The sequence below is a fragment of the Camelus bactrianus genome, chromosome 23 (assembly GCF_048773025.1).
Source record: "Camelus bactrianus isolate YW-2024 breed Bactrian camel chromosome 23, ASM4877302v1, whole genome shotgun sequence".
Taxonomy (NCBI): Eukaryota; Metazoa; Chordata; class Mammalia; order Artiodactyla; family Camelidae; genus Camelus; species Camelus bactrianus.
In genome coordinates this window covers 30,929,900-30,948,796 of record NC_133561.1, presented here as the reverse complement: position 1 = coordinate 30,948,796, position 18,897 = coordinate 30,929,900, and the positions used below count along the sequence as shown (strand labels likewise).

General features: G+C 43.8%; 2 protein-coding genes and 1 non-coding gene across 5 annotated transcripts in view; 1 reads left to right on the top strand and 2 right to left on the bottom strand.

Annotated features, from left to right (window-relative positions):
- NUCKS1 (nuclear casein kinase and cyclin dependent kinase substrate 1) overlaps positions 1 to 1,730 on the bottom strand; it is a 29,248-nt gene extending 27,518 nt beyond the window's left edge. The window contains exon 1 of one of the 2 annotated variants that reach the window (XM_074351955.1): positions 1,539 to 1,730. In XM_074351955.1, the coding sequence (XP_074208056.1) occupies positions 1,539 to 1,555 (17 nt within the window). In that variant the 5' untranslated portion in view covers positions 1,556 to 1,730. The remainder of the gene's footprint in view (positions 1 to 1,538) is intronic. The other variant, XM_074351954.1, reaches the window with a different exon arrangement.
- Positions 1,731 to 8,781: 7,051 nt separating this feature from the next.
- On the top strand, positions 8,782 to 8,854 carry TRNAA-GGC (transfer RNA alanine (anticodon GGC)). The gene has a single exon. It is a non-coding gene; the product is annotated as a tRNA-Ala (tRNA).
- A 3,244-nt stretch (positions 8,855 to 12,098) lies between these two features.
- RAB29 (RAB29, member RAS oncogene family) lies at positions 12,099 to 18,400 on the bottom strand. 2 transcript variants are annotated; one of them, XM_074351953.1, is made up of 6 exons: positions 18,285 to 18,400; positions 17,732 to 17,974; positions 15,703 to 15,774; positions 14,704 to 14,885; positions 14,294 to 14,415; positions 12,099 to 14,000 (listed from the first exon to the last, which is right to left on the bottom strand). In XM_074351953.1, the coding sequence occupies exons 2-6, from the start codon at positions 17,853 to 17,855 to the stop codon at positions 13,889 to 13,891; spliced, it is 612 nt and encodes a 203-aa protein (XP_074208054.1). In that variant the 5' UTR covers positions 17,856 to 17,974; positions 18,285 to 18,400; the 3' UTR covers positions 12,099 to 13,888. The 2 variants fall into 2 exon arrangements, with proteins under 2 accessions (XP_074208054.1, XP_074208053.1); XM_074351952.1 differs by having other exon boundaries at positions 17,732 to 17,979; positions 18,285 to 18,386.
- Between the last annotated feature and the right edge of the window lie 497 nt (positions 18,401 to 18,897).

Sequence of the window (18,897 nt, the reverse complement as noted above, 5' to 3'; positions counted from 1 at the left end):
TGAAATATTAAGACTCCGTGCCATAAAGTCGGCAAAACTCTTCGGTGGCGATGGTGAGTTATTGGCGATGCGGGTTGAAATTAGGAGGCAGAAAAGCAGTCAGGTAGTTAGTTAGCACTCTCCTGCCCACCCCGAGCGTAGGAGTGTGCAGTCCCATACCACCACCAGTTGGAGACGGATGATCTAGTCAGGAGACAGAACGGTGTGGAACAAAAACCCTCTCCTGGGTTCCAAACCTCCCTTTAGAGGTCTAGGTCAAAATACTTCCGTTTCTCACAAAACTTGGAATGAAGAAGGGGAAGCAACAACTGTTAAAAACATTAAAAAACTAAACCTTTACCTATTTATCCAGAAAACACTATGCAAAGTAGCCAATTCCTTACATTGAAAGCGTCAAGACATTACATTAAAAATCACATTTATTTGCAACAGCTCTCCTCCTTAAGGCCTTAACAGATTGGAGTAAGCCACACCCCTCCATAAATGGCACATTCCATACAATAGCCAGGACGGCAAAGGGCGATTCCACCGGCCGCTGGGGAACAACAAACTTGTTGAAATTCTCAGAATGAAGTCTAACGGTTAACCGAAACTAGCCCCTTTATTATTAGAGTTATTCGGGGGTAAAGAGAGGGTTACAAAAACATCCAAGCCGTGTACGCCGGGTGGGAGTAGAGAGAAGTAGCGGGAACGAGAACCACACGGGATTTGGGTCGTGCTGTTAACCCGCACCTCCCTGAGTAGGGACATTTCCCCGAGGAAGGACATTTCTAGTCGGAGGGAAAGTGCGAACTCAAGGCGGGGGTGGGGGAGGTGGGGAAGGGTTAACCAGCTTGAAACTCCGACTTAGGGGATAGGCAGCAGTCATTTTCCAGGGCCTACTCCCGAACTCTCACTTTCGCCGGAGGGGGAAAGAACGGGTCCCGCCCACGCCCGGCCCGATTCGGGAGGCGGGGCCCGGCAGCGACCCTGGAGGACGGAGGCGTGGCCCGGAGGCAGTGCTGCCCCTCCCCCCTTCCATGGAACACCCCCGTCCGCTAGAGAAAGAGGGCAGAGTCCCCTCCACCCCCACGCAAGCAGAGGAGGGAAGAGGCAACACGGCGTCTCCGCCCCTCCTCAATTAGGGTGGGGGCCGAGCCGAGTCCGCCGGTCCCCGCGGCGGGCTCCAAGGGGCCGGCCCGGAGGAGGTGGGGCCTGGGTGGGGGCGCTGACTTCACACCCCTCCCCCTCCGGCTGCTGGCGGTTCAGGAACACCCCGCCCGCTTCAGTGCGGCGAGTGGGGGAGGCAGCAGAGCAGCCCAGAGCCCTGCAGCGGCGCGCGGCGGGGAGGAGCGCGCGCAAGGGCGCGCGGCCGCCACCCCCCGCGCAGCCCCGCGCGCCAGCAAGGCCCCCCACGCTCAAGGGCGCGCGCGGGCCCCGAAAGGGAGGAGGCCGCGCGTGGCACGGGAGAGGGCCGACTCTAGGCTTCTGTCCCCCACTCCCTCACCGCTCACCCCAACCCGCTCCAACCCTTTCCAGGCCTCGGACTCCGCACTGACCTGACAGGCCGAGACATGTTCGCTGTCGAAACAGGACCGAGTCGAGAAGCCAAAGACCAGGACCCCCCCCACCCCGCGCGCTCGGCGCCCCACCCCCCCCAACTTCGGCCGATGGGGCTGCTGCCGCCGAACCCCGAGCTGCTGGCTTCTCAAACTCCGCCGCTCCTTGGTTCAGGGCCCCTTAATCAGACGAGCCCCCCGCTCCCCCGTCTCTTCAAAATGGATGAATCAAACCAGCCGAAAATGCGCCAAAGCCGCCCTACACCCAAACCCGCTAGGGCCTGTGGGCTCCGCCCCAACACGACCGGTCATTGGCGGCTTCTGCCAGATGCGCCGAGCTCATTAGTCCGTTTGAATCATCACGTCTCCCAGGCTCCGCCCCGCTCACTGATAGGCCCCGCCTCCTCCTTGAGGTCCTGTTAGTCAAGATGCTCTGAGAGCGCACGGCCGCAAAACAAAAATGGTCGCTGCTCGGCCCGCCCCCTGGTTTCCACTCCAGAGTTGCAGATTCGTCTTGTGTTGCATCTTAGGATGACTAGGAAAAACGCTTTATGAAGGGTTCAGTGTCGTTTAGGGTTAGTTTAATGATGTATCATTTCGCCTGCTTTGATCATCTGGAAACTGTACGAATAGCAAAACCTGTGGGATAGGCAGCTGATTCGTCAGTAATGGGCTGCTTCTCAATTGGAGGGAAATTCCATAGGTTCAAAATTTTTGACCTTAAACCCACAACCCCTTTCTCTTGGCTTCATCATTAGTCCTCAAGAGCCCAACCGCTGCTGGTGCAGAGAGCCAGGATCATAATTAAGGAATAACTTCACCACCAATTTCCATTCTCCATTCTGGACCTTGAGATCACTCCAGGGTTGTTAAAGTCCCACTCACAGTCATTACTTTATGGGCCTGATGATTAGGAGCACGAGCTCTGGGCCAGAAAGTGTTTTGGTCTGAACCTCAGGTCTACCACTTAATCACTTAATAGTTGTCTAACCTTACCTCTCTGTGCCTCAGTTTTCTCATGTGTAGAATGGGAAACGACAGTTCTTAACTCATAGGATTATTAGGATTAAATGAGTTGATTATTATCGAAAGGCTTTGGGACAGTCTCTGGCATACAGTAAATGCCATGTAAGTATTTGTTAAATTCAATCCCTGATCCCTGGAGAGGGGATGGGTGGGGCTGGCCCTAGACTCCCATCAAATAACTGAGGGTAACTTAGATCATTCCATTTAAATGAATGAACATTTGTTGGATGCATAAAACTCTCAGAGGCAGAGCTCAGAACCCCTATAGTAAAGGCCAGAGTTTACCCCACCTTTGTAAAATAGACTTCAATCACTGCCGCAGGGAGCCTGTTAATAACCAACTGAAGATACACTCCATAAAGAAACCAACCAACCAACCCACCACTATCACCTCCTGAAAGGCTCTTGTAAAATCCGGCTTCCCTACTGGAAGAGAGTAGCACAGTCTGCCAGTAAAGCGTTAGTTTTATTTCCTCTTCCATGTCACTCCATCCTTTCTCCCCTGATGTTGTTGGTAATAAAAAAAAAAAAAAAATGCATAATGTAAAATTCACCATTTTAACCGTTTTTAAGTGTGTAGTTCAGTGGCATTAAGTACGTTCACATCACCACCATCCATCACTGGAAATTTTTCTTCCTCCCCAACTGTACTCTACTCATTAAACACTAATTCCCCATTCCCTCTCCCTAGCCTCTGGTACCATTCTACTTTCTGTTTTCATGAATTTGACTACTCTAGGAACCTTTTAACTGGAATCATACCGTGTTTGTCCTTTTGTGATTGGCCTATTTCACTTAGCATAATGTCCTCCAGGTTCAACCATGTGGTAGCAGGTATCAACATTTTCTACCTTTCAAAGGCCGAATACTATTTTATTGTATGTATGTATCACATTTTGTTTACCCATTCAACTGCCAGTGCACACTTGGATTGCTTCCACATTTTGGCTTTTGTGAATAACTGCTCCTATGAACGGGGTGTACAAGTATCTCTTCAAGCCCGTTTTCAGTTCTCTGGGGTATGTACTCAGAAGTGGAATTGCTAGATCATATAGTAATTCTATTTTAAATCTTTTGAAGAATCTCCATACTATTTTCCACAGCAGGTGCACCATTTAACATTCCTACCAACAGTGCAAAGGGGTTCCAGTTTCTCCACATCTTGCCAACACTTATTTTGTTTTTTTGATAGTAGTCATTCTAATGGGTATCCAAGTATGTTTTGACTAAATGTACTGTCATCCATATTATTGTCAAAATGCCATTGCAGAGACTGGTGTAGTGCAGTGATCACCAGTGACTTTATTGGAAGCTGTTTTATTAGGTCAGGTTGCTATTATTTTAGCAAGTACCATTATTTGTTATTGTGAGACGAGACAGAGGAATCCTTGTTACTCATTTATTAAGTAATGAAAAGAACTGGCCAGAGTCTACATGTCCAGACAGGTGGAAAGTTCAGAGCAGGTCTTCCAGACCTTGGCACTATAGTTTACTTCAAGGCCAGTATTCAGATGGCCACTGCATGAAGGCTTTTCCTCTTCCAAGGTGAGGGTCATATCCTCTCTCTCTCCTCACCTCAGCTTCAGCTAACATTTTCCCTCCATTTAGGGTGATTTTTGCTACTGAAACAAAAAGGATGTATATCTTGACATCCAGTTTAAATTGAAGGAAACAAATTGTTTATTCTTTTGGTATTTCAACAAACACTGTCTCTCAGGAAGGAAGTAACTTAAGACTTGAACTTCGAATTTACTTTTTAGTGGACAAGTACAAAATTATGCCAACAAGAACCCTAGCACTGTCTCCCTGGCTGTTAAGAGGACCTGGAATACAATCTCCAACTCAGTTCCCTTCAGTGCATTCCCCCCAAATCTGCCCTGGTCACCTGTTCAACCACAACTAGTTTGTAGGAAGCTGAAGAAAGACACTGATCATACACTAAGTTAGATCTTAGAAGTACCATCGGTTAACTTTGAAGGGATAATATATGTAATAAAACTGTGAGAAATTATGAAAACAAAAAAAGCTCAAGAGATGGAAAGACAATTATTCCTTTTCCCTGGAAATGAGATTTAATGGTCTTTTAAACCCAATGCTTAATTTCCCCTATGATTTTAGTTATATTTTGAAAAGTAGACTTTTCCTTCCCCTCTGCAGATGTTAAAGATGATGAGAAGTGGTGATGCTGGGTGGCTGGGACTCATGACTCTTCCCCTAACAAAGACCCATTTCCTTCAAGGCTATGTTATAGTAGCTGGGAGCATTGTAAAAAATTTTGAGCACTTACTCTGTGCTGGGCACTCACAGTTCTGTGTCCTCATGAAAGACAGCCAACCAGCTCTAAACATAGACACTGCTTCTACTGACCACAGGAACTCAGAAAGGTACCTGTCCTTTTTTTTTTTTCCCCTTCTAGGTTTATTGAGGTATAATTGACAAATAAAATTGTATGAATTTAAAGTGTACAATGTGATGATTTGATACACATATACTTTGTGAAATGACTACTGCAATCAAGGTAATTAACCCATCTATCACTTTACATAGTTAGGAAAGGCATCTGCTTTGAAGACCCTGCCAGGAAGTTAAAGACAGATTCTCTGGACTTTTTTTTTTCAATCTTCTACCTCCAACCTGTTGACTCTCTGACCTATCACAACACTCAGAAGAAAGGATGGGACAGAAGAGCCATGTGTCTGGTTAGTTCTTCTGCAACCGCAGAAGCCAAATAACTGGCTTGGAGATAGGTTCATGGTTAAGGAGGATGATCCCTTGCCTCGGGTCACATTGACTGGACCCAAAGTCAATTTAAATTTAATTAATTTCTCAAGTGTATATTTTTTCTGCTCCAGACTTCCATCTTCCTCTCTACTTTTAAGAATATTAAGAGGTAAGTTTAGGGGGATTTCTGCTACTAAAACAAAAAGGATGTAAATCTTGACATCCAGTTTAAATTGAAGGGAAGAAAAACCCAATAGACTAATACTTGCTGTTTTGCTCAACACCAGTAAAATCTATAGAAAATTTACCCTTGTAACATTGAGGACTTATCCATCTAAACCACTAACAAATACTGTTAAGTGAACATTGCTGAAAGGGGAGGCCTCAAGCACTGAAATTGTAATCAAGAATATAGGCCCTGAGCACAGTGATTTACTACCTCGGTGACCTTCAGCAAATTTTAAACTGCACCTCTGCTTCTTCATCTGTACAATAGGAATAATTATTATTGGTCCTTACCTACTTCATAAGATTGGCAAAACAACAATAACAAAAAGGGCTCCCTTGTGAAAGCAGTTTGTACACTGTGAAGCACTGTGGGAGATAGAATGACTCATATTGTCTTCTCTGAAAGAAAAATCCCAAATCCAACAGCTGGTTTATTCCTCCAACAGAATACAACAAACCTTGAGCCCTGGGAACAGAGTTAACAAAGGCTGCCCACAGCTTACAGATGGAGAAAAGGTGGCGGTGAGAAGTGATGACAGTCATCCTTCACCACCGTGAACGTCCAAGGTGTTGTCGCTCTTCCTCCACTATCTCCTATCCGTTCCAAGGAGAACTGATCTATTCCAAGCACACCCAGTGTGGGCATGATTCCACCAACTACTGCCAGCCTCTCTGCCTCTCTCTGAGTTCCAGCCCAGTATCCTGACTGCCTAACACACATTTCCACTTGGATATCCACAAGCTCAATTTATCTCTGCCAAACCAATTATCCCCCCTACTCACATTCTCCTCCTGACTCCTCTATTTCTGTCAGCGGCATCCTTAATCACCGAAGCTCAAATCCTTGGTACTACTGACTCTGTCCTGACATCTCACTCTTAGTGGAAACCTCTTGATTCTCTCTTCACTGCTTTCCTCAAATTCACTTTTCACTCACCATTTCCATTGCTAATCATTCATGCTTAAACTACTGTTTCTCCCTTCTCTTCTCTTTTTGTAATCTGTGGTAGATGTAACAGACAAAGCACAGCGTTCATGTCATTTCTATACTGAAATTTTCAATACATCCTTATAGCTCCCATAATAAAGTATGAACGCTTTATATTAGCATTTAAGCTACTACCAGAGAGATTTCTTAAGCACAAATCTAATATTACTCTGCTTAAAATCTCTCCATGAACTGGGGAAAACATTTGCCATATGTGTGACAAAAGGTTAATATCCTTAAAATACAAAGAGCTTTTACAAAAGCACTAAGAAAAAGACAACAAAATAAAAACAGACACAGGATACAAACAGGTGACTAACAAAACAAATGACGAACACATTCCAATATACGCTCACCCATGACAAAAAAAAAAAAAACAAAAGTTTTTTTGTTTTGTTTTTTTACTTCTCAGGTTGGTAAAAGTTGAATATAGTCTTGTTAAGGAGATATAGGTAAAAACTAGCCCCTGAGATCCTTTTGGTGGGTGTATATGTTGGTATCAACATTTTGGAGGAAAATTTGGCACTATATTTAAATTTAAACTGTGTATACTCTTTGACTCACTTTTAGGAGCTCCTAAAGAAGATTTCATTTAAGTTTAAAAATATATAAAGATGTTAGTTTGTGGCATTATTTGTAAGAGAGTAAAAAGAAAGAACCCAAACATCCATTAGTAGATAACTGGTCATGTAAATTGTAATACATCCAAACAATCCTATGCAGCAATGAAAAGGAATGAGGTAGAACTGTATGTTCTTCCATGGAGAGATGACCAAGATACATTAAAAAGAAAAAAAGCAAGTTGCGGAGAGCCTCATATGAGACTTTTTTCTCTTTTTTAAGGGGAAGTGGTGGTATAGTTGAGACTGCATATGTGGAGAAAAACCTGGAAGAATATTCAAACTCTTAATCAGGTTGTCTTCAGAAGTCAGGTTACAAAAGACTTCTATCTCCTTCTAACAAAATATCTGCATCGTTTGAATCTTAAAAATAATGTTTATTCTTGGCTCTACTACCAGCTAGTTGTGTGACCCCCAGACAAGTTCTTTAACCCACTATTCCTCAGTTTTCCCATCTGTGGTAGGCACAATAATGGTCCCTGAAAAAAGGTGCATGACCTAATCTCTGGAACCTGTGAATGTGGGGAGGGGAATTGGGTTCCTAATCAGCTGATCTTAATGTGAAATTAACTTGGATTATCTGGGTGGACCCCATGTAATCACAAGGATCCTTAAAAAGTGGCAGATGGGGACGGGAAAGGTCAGAAAGACAAGATGTGAGAATGACTTGACCAACCTTTGCTGGCTTTGAAGACAGAAGAAAGGGACCGTGGGCCAAGGAACGTGGATGGCCTCGAGAAGACAGAAAAGGTAAGAAAATGATTCTTCCCTGTAGCCTCTAGAAAGGAATGCGGCCCTGCCAACAACTTAATTTTAGCCCACTGTGACCCATTTTAGATTTCTAGAATTCTAAAATAAATTTCTATTGTTTTAAGCCATTAAACAAAACTAATAATGTTTATGTATTTTTCAATAAGAAAAAAATATTAAAAAAGCAATTAAACCCTTAATAGTTCTCCACTACAAGGTGAAGTTCAATGCCTTGGCATGGCCTTCAAGCAAGCTCTGCTGTTTATTGCGTGGCCTCATACCTTTATTCACTTTATTCTGTCTAAAATTGCGTCTCTTCTTGTTCTCCAGCTGGCAGCTCTCCTCCAGCTGGACTGCCCTCTCTTCCATGAGGCTTTTCCTGACCTTCCTCCTTGTCCTCCATCACTGTAAGAAGTAGCCTCCTGCAGCGAGATGCTGTCCTTTTACATTCTGGCCCCGTTCTGGACCGCCCTTCCTGGACAGAAAGCTTCTCTTCCCCAGGCCTTCATCCCATGCATCTAATTAAGTACCTGGTACATGGTAAGTATGTCACTACTGGTTAAATTAATGACCTATACAACCTATCCATGCTCGTTCTAACCTTATTTCCCACTGCTGTACAACAGGAGCTCTTTGGTCATGGCTACTTCCTAAACCTGTGTAAAAAATTCTAAACCTCCTTTCCTCCCAACCTGAAATCCTTTTCCACTTCTTTCTTGATTTATATCCATCTCATGTCTCACTTCCCTTTAAGAAATCTTTTTTGACCTCCTTCTTTGGACTTCTATGGCATAGATCTTTATACCCCCCACTGTAAACTGGATACATAAAAGGTATGTAATCAAAAATGATTTAAGTGTGAATACAATTATATGAAAAAAATCCATGCATTAAAAAATGAATTGATGGGGGAGGATATAGCTCAGTGGTAGAGCACATGCCTGGCATGCAGGAGGTCCTGGGTTCAATCCCCAGTACCTCCATTAAAAAAAAAAAAAGTTAAAAAAGTGAACTGAACACAAATTTATCAAAATGTAAATAGGTTCTGTTTGGGTTGTGGGGCTATAGGTGGTTTGGATTTTCCTTCTTTTCTCCATTTTCCTTAATGAGTAGATTGAAAATTTTCATTATAAAAGTATTTGAAAACCTGTATGCCCATTTAATAAATTACTCTTTATTTTCACCATACTGAAAGTTTATTATGTGGGTAAACTTTAAGGATGCCACCACCAAAACACACACATACAAAATGGGAGGCAGTGTATTGTATGTAGTAAAGGGAGTTTCTGGAGTCATCCTGCTTAAGGTTAAAAGTCAGTTTGCCACTCACTAGCTGTCTAACCTTGAGCAAAGTCTTAATTTTTGTGACTTAAGTCTCTATATATGTAGAATCATAGGGTCATCGTGAAAATAAAAATAAATCCATGTGAAGTGCTTAGGAGAATATGTACTTGGCTTCCAAAAACACTCAGATGTTACTACTGGCAGCAACAGTTGAAAATGGAATGACTGTCAAAATCCCTGTACTTGCATATATAAAATAAACAAGGTCCTACAGCACAGCACAGGAACTATATTCAGTATCTTGTAATAAACTATAAGGGATAAGAATAAAAAATAGATTTAAAAAATCTCTGTACTTGCAAACAAGAAAGCGGATAATCAAAATTAAAAGACACTCATTGCATTTGGGTGGCATATCTTAGTAAGTGGAACATGTCAAACATCTCAGGACATACCTGCACTGCATGCTATTCAAGCCACACATAATTTGGTCCCAAATTTAATTGCCCATGTCTTTATTCCACACATGAACATGGTCTCAAAATCTATGTAACACAGACCAAGAGTTTCAAACCCAGAAGGGGACAGTTCTGTTTCTCTAAATGTCTGGGCTTAGTTTTCTAAAATAGGTTTTTCAGGTCAGATGCTTCCCAGAAAGTAAATGACAGAATGGCGACGGGGAAATTAGAAGATCTGCAGTTATGTCTTGGCTTTATTACAAATTCAACCGGCTGCTTTTCAGTCAGTCAAATTTTGAGATACTTGTTCCCTCAAACATAAAGTAGGAAGAAATATTTGCTTTCTTATTTCCAAGATAGTGTAAGAAGCACACACAACTCGCATATCTGAGGGAAGAGTTTGTACCAAATCAGATATTGGTATCCAGGACTACTGCATTGCCCTTCTCATATCAGGATAAATCATAAAATCTTCCTTTCCTGTCTGCTTTCTCCTCTTTACTCCCATTAATATGTAGTTAGTTTCTAATCGGATGGACTTGGGGTGTAAATCAAATTAGAATGTGAAGAAAAGGTATCAAAACAGCACCACCACAGCATAACGTAATATTAAATGAATGCAGTGGTAAATTTTGTGCATCACTTGACTAGGCCATGGAGTGATATTTGGTCAAACATTACTCTGCGTGCTTCTGTGAGGGTGTTTTTGGAGGAGATCAACATTTAAATCAGTACATGGAGTAAAGCAGATTGTTCTCCCTAATGTGGGTGGGCCTCACCCCATCAGTTGAAGGCCATAATAGAACAAAAAGTTGACCCTGTCCTGCGTAAGAAACAATTATCTTGCCTGGTGGCCTCTAAACTGCAATACCAGCTCTTCCAGTCTGCCAGCCTTAGGAGTTGAACTGGGACATCAGCTCCACAGGTTTTGGGCTTGCCAACCTCCGTAATCACACTGGCAAAATTCTTATAATAAATCCCTTTGTGTATGTGTATATAAACACCCCCCCCACACACACACACACAGACATCTTACTAGATCTGTTTCCCTAGAGCACCCTAAGGGAGAGAAATACCATTATTACACTGAAACTCTGCAGATAAAACTGGAGAGAATTCAGATTATGCTTGAAAGCCAAAGAGAAGCAGGTTTTTCTAATGACCACAGAGGTCACATGCAGATATATTCTCAAGTGTCTAGTATTTATGGCTTAATCAAAAATGTATGTAGCATTCTTACCAACACGCATTTCCTAGTGGCTTCCTACCTATTCCAACTTGCAGCTTTGGGGGATTATTTGGCTTTAATAAATGACTCACTTATTAAGCTGAGGACTCTTCCTATACAGAATAAACCAAGTGGGGTGAAGGAGAAAAGGACATAGGTTTGTTTCCTTGAGCATCTGATCACTGGGTTTTATGGAATAGCTACCATGGAGATTTTTTCATCTTCTAACCATGGCCTTAGATCATGTCAAAAGCAGGCCACTGCCTACAAAAGGATGACAGGCAGGAAAAGCCTCATGTTAGATGGGACAGTGTCCTGAGGACAGAAGAAAAACCACCAAAGGAAAAGAGTTAAATCTGGAAAGAAAAGGAAAAAATGAGGAACCTAAATATTCCTTAGCAATAGCGAAGGAAAATGAATTAGGGAAGTCATCTTGGAGTAATTCCAGCTCATCAGTGGTGCAAAAGAGCAAACCATCCCTCACTGCTGGGGCCTTCCTTGACCTGTGGTCCCCTTCCCGGCTTGATCACTCAGTTATTCTGTTCAAAGTAGCAAGCCAGGGCAGTCACCATCCCACAGCTCTGTTCTCGGCCCTTCCTTGGGTCTCTCAGAACACTCTGCAGGGAGTGCTTATGTTTTCTTTTCGGCCATAAACCAGTTGAATGATTGGAGGGGCACCTTGTCTCAAATATGGACATTTTTCTAAGGAAAGGTTACAATGATATCCATGTTCCAAACAATTTTACCCAAGAGGTTGCATCCAAATGATAGGATCTAATTATTTTTAGTATAATCACACTTCTAATCATGTAAATATTTTCTTCTTCCTTATCTTAATTGCTTTCCCTTTTCTTTATGAATGGGGACATGGAGAGAAATTAGTTATATTTCAATTTCTTCTTTAATTAGTTTCAGGCCCATAATGTTCACCAATTGGGAGAGAAAATCCAGAAGGGCTAGCAGGCCAGCCTCCAGCAATGCTTGAAAAAGCAGGAATATCCTAGTCAGCAAGTGGGAAAAGAAAGCATTTTCAGTTTTTTAAAATGGTCACACTAACAAGCAGTATTTGGGGAGTTACACCAAGTACTGAATTTGAATGGTGCAATTGGTACTAGTAAATTTACAGATAAACAGAGTAACATTTACGTTCATTTTTAAAGAAGTTATTTTAAAAAATAAAGTTTCCATTTTCACAATACTCTCAGTATAAAGTAATACTTTAACAAACTCACACTAAAGGCCAGTAACGACCATGACTATAATATGCATTTCCCATTTATTTGTGATTTTGCAAGAGTTCAAACCAATGAATATAAAATCAATTTTCTTTTCACAGAGAACTTGTTACTCCACTATTATTTGCAGAATCGTTGTAATAAAAACTCTACCTGGAAAGGGTAATACAAAAAAGAACCTGAATGTCTCAAAAGACTGTGCAAAATTTATAACTGGCATTAAAAACCAACCAGCCACTGAAGGCTCTTTTTGATGTCTGGCCTCTGCTCTCTCTTAGGACAGTGGGTTTCAAAGTCTGGTGTGTATCAAAACCATTTGGAGGGCTAACAGAGCCTATGGAAGCCCAGATCATTTCCACAGAGAAAGCCTGGGTCTCTGTATCCTTACCAAGTTCTCCAGCAATGGCTTCCAAACCAAGCTGATCAGAATCACCTGGGGAGCTTTGAAAACCACCACCACCAAGTTCCCATGCTTCACCCCTGGACATTTTGATTCAGTAGGTTTGAGGCTGGGAAACAGAAATTTTAAAGCATTTTATTTTTTAAATTTTAAACAAACTTCCCAGGTGGTTCTGATCAGTCAGATTTGGGAACCACAGACTTAGGACACTTATATAAATAAGTGTCTCTCAAAGAACTCTATACCTCTGAGGGCACTAAGAATAGTCATAACTTTGGGTTGGTTATAAATCACCATCCTGTGAGAATTTAACGAATTAAACTGTCTAGAAGTGATTTGATACTAAAAACTCCACCCAATTTAGCACTTAAATTACCTAATGATTTTCTGTCTACTCTCCACTTCCAGGCAAAGGTATAAACACAATGTTTATTTCCTATGGCTGTTAAGTGCTAGCTACCCAAAGTGCTCTTAAGCAAGTTGCCCCACAGGATTTTGTTCTGCTAACCTCTCTCTCTTCTTCCATTCAGACTCTGGGAGCTGCGAAGAACAGACCTATTTCAGGGCATTAGGCAGCAAGACCTCAACCCAGAAACCTGCAAACTCCACCCCCATCCCACTGGGAGAGCAACACTAGGAAACCTTAATGTGAGAATTAATTTCTTTGGGGAAAGAAATGTCCTCATCACACAAGATATACAGTTTAAAAGGCTGACTATTCTTAAACCAAGACGAGAAAGCTAATTATGACTTTAGAAGCTTAAAAGAATGCAGTGACTTTTTGGTTTACCTCCAGTGGCCCCAAACCCATAGATATCCAGTCCCACTCCTTCTGCATCTAAGAATCAGATGTTTAAATTCAAAGTCCAAGCAATGAGTTACAAGGAATTTGGGAAATGACCTTTGATCTCATTTTCCTTGCAACCTGAAGGCCTATTAGACTGAGATATCAATGTACATCAAACAGAAAAATATGCTCAAAGGCAGGTGAGAAGTATGATCCTTAAAACATAACTGCTGGTGGCAGGGCGGTGGGTAGAGCTCAGTGGTAGAGCACATGCTTAGCATGCATGAGGTCCTGGGTTCAATCCCCAGTACCTCTTTTAAAAACAAACAAAACCCAGAGCTGCTGACTTCTAATCCTTCCCACGAAATCCCAGATCACAAACTGAGGGATGAGACAAACTTTCTTGTACAGAAGGCACTAACTGGGCCACAGCAAGTGAGAGGCAACTTGCACAAGAGGCAGAAATGCACATCGGTCCCAGGTGTCTTTACTGAGTGATGATGGCCCTCCTTTCTGGACAGTCGGGAGGGGGCAGCTGAAATGTACTTAGTAAAACTGCTGGGTGGGCAGCCGAAGGGACGAGAAAGACCTCGTAGAACTGGGAGGGAAAACAAGCCAAACGCTCTTAGCAGCAGGCCCAGCTGGAGGAGGGCTTGGTTTGCAGGTTGATATAGTTCCCTTGGGTGGACAAAGACATATCTTCTCTGGAATTGCTCATCATCTTTTCAATGAGGACTCTAAAAAGCAAATAAACAATAAGTCTGAGAAGGTGGGTGGAGAAAAGGGAGAAATGGCAGACGCTGTCTCTTCTTATCACCAGATGGCATTCAGTAAAGCCACATGGTTTAAATGCCCGTTTGTCCCCAGTTATCTCAGGAGAGAAGACATCATCCCTGACCTTCGGAAGCTGGCATTTCAGTGGCTCGGTCTGTTCCTGCTTGCTCAGAAACAGGAAAAGAAGGTCCAAGAGGCTGTATTGGAAGATGGGTAAATCTGCGTGCCTATCCCCCAAACAGCATGAGCTACTCACCTCATGGCCTCATTAATGTTTTTGTTCTCCTTGACTGATGTTTCTGTCCAGCCTGTGAAACCATTTTCTCTACTGAACCGGTCAACCTGGTCTCTGCTCACAGCCCAAGGGGACAGATCGCACTGGCAAAGAAAATAAATAAAAGGTAATACCATAAAATTCCTCAGGATAGGAACATTTCTCGGATACCTGTGGACTGGAAACAGTTCCCCCAGTGGCTAGAACAGCACCATCCAAAATCCACAATCAACATTCTTCCCAAAGAGTCCCAACATCTCTTGAAAGGAGGCAGAGATTTTGCCAACTTGAGAAGGGGAGGTGGATACCCAGGATCAGAGTGCATCTTAGATACGCTTACTCTCTGACCACAGATTGAGACCAGAGGCCATTTTCCAAGACTAACCACATACCTTGTTGGCCAAGAGCAGGCAGGGCACGGGCTCTCCATTAGGCAGCGTGAGCTTGCTGTCCAGGTCCTGTTTCCATCTCTGGCTGTTGCTGAAGGTAGTGGCGTTGGTAACATCAAACATAATAACACAGGCAGAGGCGTCCCGATAGTAAAGTCGTGTCATAGAGGTGAAGCGTTCCTGCCCTGGGAAGACAGCAGACAGTTCTTGAGAAGGTCATCCTGAGAACCAGTCTCAGGACACTCTCTGACACCCTGCCCTTTCCACCTTCGTTGTGGGAAAGAGGGCAGGAGGCATAGTGGGTGAGCCCAGATTCTGCACCCAGAGGCCTAATTCCAAATCCCTGCTCTGTCATTTACTATTTATGTGACTTTGGACAAGTCAAGCTTTCAGTGCTTCAAATCTCTCATCTGTAAAGTGGGGGGAAAGGCTGTAGCTTTTACCATAGGGTTACCGTGAGGATTAATGGGTCAGAGATTCTAAAATGCTTAGAAAAGTACTTGGCACAAAATAGATAAGGGTCAGCTTTTATTATTATTGTTTCTATTTTCTTGTTTCTCACCATGGTCAGCTGGAAACCTAGAAAGCGCACCGTTCTCCTGCTGTGGGAGCGTCCACCTGGAGAGTTCTGGAGGGTTCACCACCTCACCAGCCCCTCCACCCACAGAGACTGCTCTACGTTTATTCAGGGAAAAACACCTACAACATCTCCAGCTTATATATCCTCAGAGCAGCTTAATCATTCCAGCTTCAGAAAACCTCCTTTTTTAAAAAAACCTTTTTTTGTTCTATTTTGTTTTTCTGTATGGAGGTGCTGGGGATTGAACCCAGGACTTCCTGCATGCTAAGCACGTGCCCTTCCACTGAGCTATACACCCTGTTCGCCCTCAAACCACCCCTCCCAAAAAAACCCACCTGGTTTTGCAGAACACTTATTCTCTGAAAGCCTGCTGGTCAAACCAAAATTTCTTCCCTTGTACTTGCCCAGTCTTCCCAGCCTACCTGCAATATCCCACAGCTGGAGCCGCACCATCTCCGAGTCAGACCACTGGAGAACCTTCAGGGCAAAATCCACTGGAAATATACGTAAGATATACTCGGATAAAATTTACTGTTAACAAATCCACAGATAAATTCATATCAAACATGCAATTACAACCCTAGGGGGACACAACTCCAATCCCATTCATTTATTATTTGTTTATTTATTTGTAACCCCTCAGCAGACTTGAGATGAGCTGAGTTCATGTATTAATTGTGGGGATGAGCTCACACACATGCACTCTCCCAAGGCGTCTCCAGCTTTTACTCTCCGGTCAAACCAACTTATTTGATACTACTTGTCTCTAAGACTGGGGATAGGAAGGTGGGAGTAATTATGAAAACTACTCCTCATCTCAGGTTAAACAGTTTCTGGGAGATTTAGGGGGTTTTCTCAGAGAGGGGATGATGGAGTAGAAGGGGGAAATGAGGTAAATGTGGTGACTCGCATCTTCCACATTCAATTTTACTGCTGGTTTCTAATCCACTCACACTATGAGAAAAACACACCCTTGGGGAAATGCTACACCCTCCATAAGGCAGGTGCTTGGACAGGAATGGGATAAAGCGCAAAGGTCTCAGAGGGATTCCCAGGAAGAAGCTGATGCTTAAGAGCTGTGCTGGAATCTATTGCTGTGTTTATAGATGCTGAGAGCCCATGAGTCAAGGCTGAGGAAAGAGCTTTCTGATATGGACCGAAATAGGATCATTTCCAAGGTTTGGAAACATATTTTTCCACATCTGTGACAGAAATGAAAACTAGGGGAAATTTAGCTAGGGGAAATGAAAACTAAATGAAAATTTAGGGGAAAACTAGAAAAAAATTAGCCAGTCAATTATATTCTTCCCTAAAGGAAAGCTAGAGCAATTGCTAAAAATTAATGGGACACTATTAAACCAAATTCATGAAACAGGGACCCTCATATTATTGGGGGGCAGGGGCAGAGTAGTCAGGAAACAATCTTTGAAACTTTAAACCCTTAATTTTGCTGGATGTTCTTAAGGAGAATGTTTTCATTGCAATGCAAAGGCATGTTAATTTTTAAAAATTCCACAATGAACACCAGCACACATTTTCAAAACTTACATTACTGTAAAGTTTTATTTAACCTTAAAAAAGTTCTTTTAATGGAGATAAATAAATGTTTGTTACTCTCCCTCTTCACCAGCTCTCCCCATCTAAACTTCTAATTAAAAGGCATTTCTCCTTCAGAAAAGACATTGAGTCCAAAGGCCACACCCCTGGGAAGAAATGAATTAACTCTTGGTGTTCCTTTCATTCTTCCCCTCCTCAGGGAGAGAGAAAAGGCGGTGGAGATAGGTCAGAGCAGTGGCATATTTCACATTCTACGAAGAACTCCTAGGTTGTCTTTATTTAAGCAATCAATGGACAAAAAACACACAGCTCATCAGCCCTCATAAGCATCTGATCGTGTGGCCAAGTGGCTCTCCCACGCGATCACTCCCACCTCCCCTAAACAAAGCTGGGCTCCCTGAGGCCAGGTTAAACACCCTTCTATTCCCTCAACAGGTGCCTGGAACTCCCTTGAGGGGCAGGACAACAGCCCCAGCTGGCACCTAACTAGGCCCTCCCGGAGGGTTTCTGCTGCCTCTGCTGATCGCAGAGATTTGCCCGTGACCGCTTGGAAGGCTAGGCTGCAGGAGGAGACTGCGGCTCACAGTTCCCTAGCGAAAGGCAGCAACTAGTCATCTTCTCATCCTCCCTTCCCCATTCTCATCGTCACACCCTTGCTCTATTTCTTTCCTGGCAGTCAGCGCAGGCTGGGAAAACCTAACTGGGGAAATCCAAGAGAGGAATGCAAATCCAACACCCAGCGATGACCCCCTTCAGGATCCCAGACATCTACTTCCTGACCCGAGGAAGGACCCAAGGACACCAAACTCCCCGTTCCCCCATCCAACTCGAGTCCACAGCTCGAATTCGTGGTCCCGGCCTCTTGTCTACCCCGTCCCCGCAGCGACGTCTCACCTCCCACCGTGGACTTGTAGTGTTTGCTGAAGCTGTCCTGGGAATATCGCTGCACCAGCGACGTCTTGCCCACTGCGGCGTCCCCCACCACCAGCACTTTGAACAGGTGATCGCGGCTGCCCATGGCTAGCGGGACAGACGTTTTAGGGAGGCGGGAAGTGGGGGAGTCGCTTATTTTAACCCCTTTGGCTCCAGACCTCGTTCAAACTGAAGTTCGGCATTCCTGCCCACCGCCCGCTGGGGCTGCTCTGACGAGAAAGCAAAAAAGGAAACTTTGTACTCAACCTATACGCGCTTCCTCCCCGCGCGGCCGCAGCCTGGGTGGGGCGCAGGGCGCAAGTTCCGAGCCCCCGGCTGCTCTCACCTTCTCCCCCTCGCGGCCCCGCTGCCGAGAAATGGGATGAAGCACCACGGTGGGTGCCTCACCCACCGGGACTTCCCCAGAGTTGCTCCAGCGAGCATCTGAACCGGGCCAGCTCATTTTACGGTTGGGGAGAAGATGGGGCCCTCCCTCCACCGCACAAACCAACTTTGGGGAAAGAGCCGCTCACACCTTGAGTAGCTGGACCCAGTTACCACCCCAGGCGGCGCGCTCCCTCTCGCCTTCCTCCGCGTGCGTCACGTGCAGGGTTGCTTAGGACACTACATTTCCCAGCTGACCTCGCGGTGAAGAGAACTAGCCGTGTGTGGAGACTCGCCCGCGTGGCCTCCTGGGAGGTGTAGTTTATGCACTGTTCTTGCTTTTAAAAACCTACACAAAGTTTCAAACTCCTTCAACCCTTTGGAATCTTATTTTTAAATGATTCCGGGAAAGATCCTTAAGAAGCGATTTATTTGACCATGATCTAACTTGCCTAAATCCGTCCTTAGATAGATTTCTCATTATCTCTAAAAGTGTTACGGAGCTAAGATTAAAAATTATGCCACAGATTCCATACCTTACTCCACTAATAAAAGCTCAAGCCTCGTCCCTCATGCTCCAAGTGAAGTCCATTTACTATTCTTTCAATCAGATAGACAACTCTAGGATCTCGTGAACATAATGAAGGCTAGCTCTTACATTTTTCTCAGATAACCCAGTATTAGTCAAATTCAGGGACTCGATTAAGAGACTGGCTGTTAGAAAAACTCGTGTCGTTAAATGTTAGGTATTACCATAACTAGAT

Bases quoted from the DNA above. Each gene is read 5' to 3' on its own strand.
- RAB29 (XM_074351953.1), bottom strand. From the start codon at position 17,855: ATGGGCAGCCGCGATCACCTGTTCAAAGTGCTGGTGGTGGGGGACGCC. The intron at 14,416-14,703 runs GTATGTGGTTAG...TTTCTTTGCCAG, and splicing joins GCCTGCTCTTGGCCAACAAG to TGCGATCTGTCCCCTTGGGC. The intron at 14,001-14,293 runs GTGAGTAGCTCA...TTTGCTTTTTAG, and splicing joins AACATTAATGAGGCCATGAG to AGTCCTCATTGAAAAGATGA.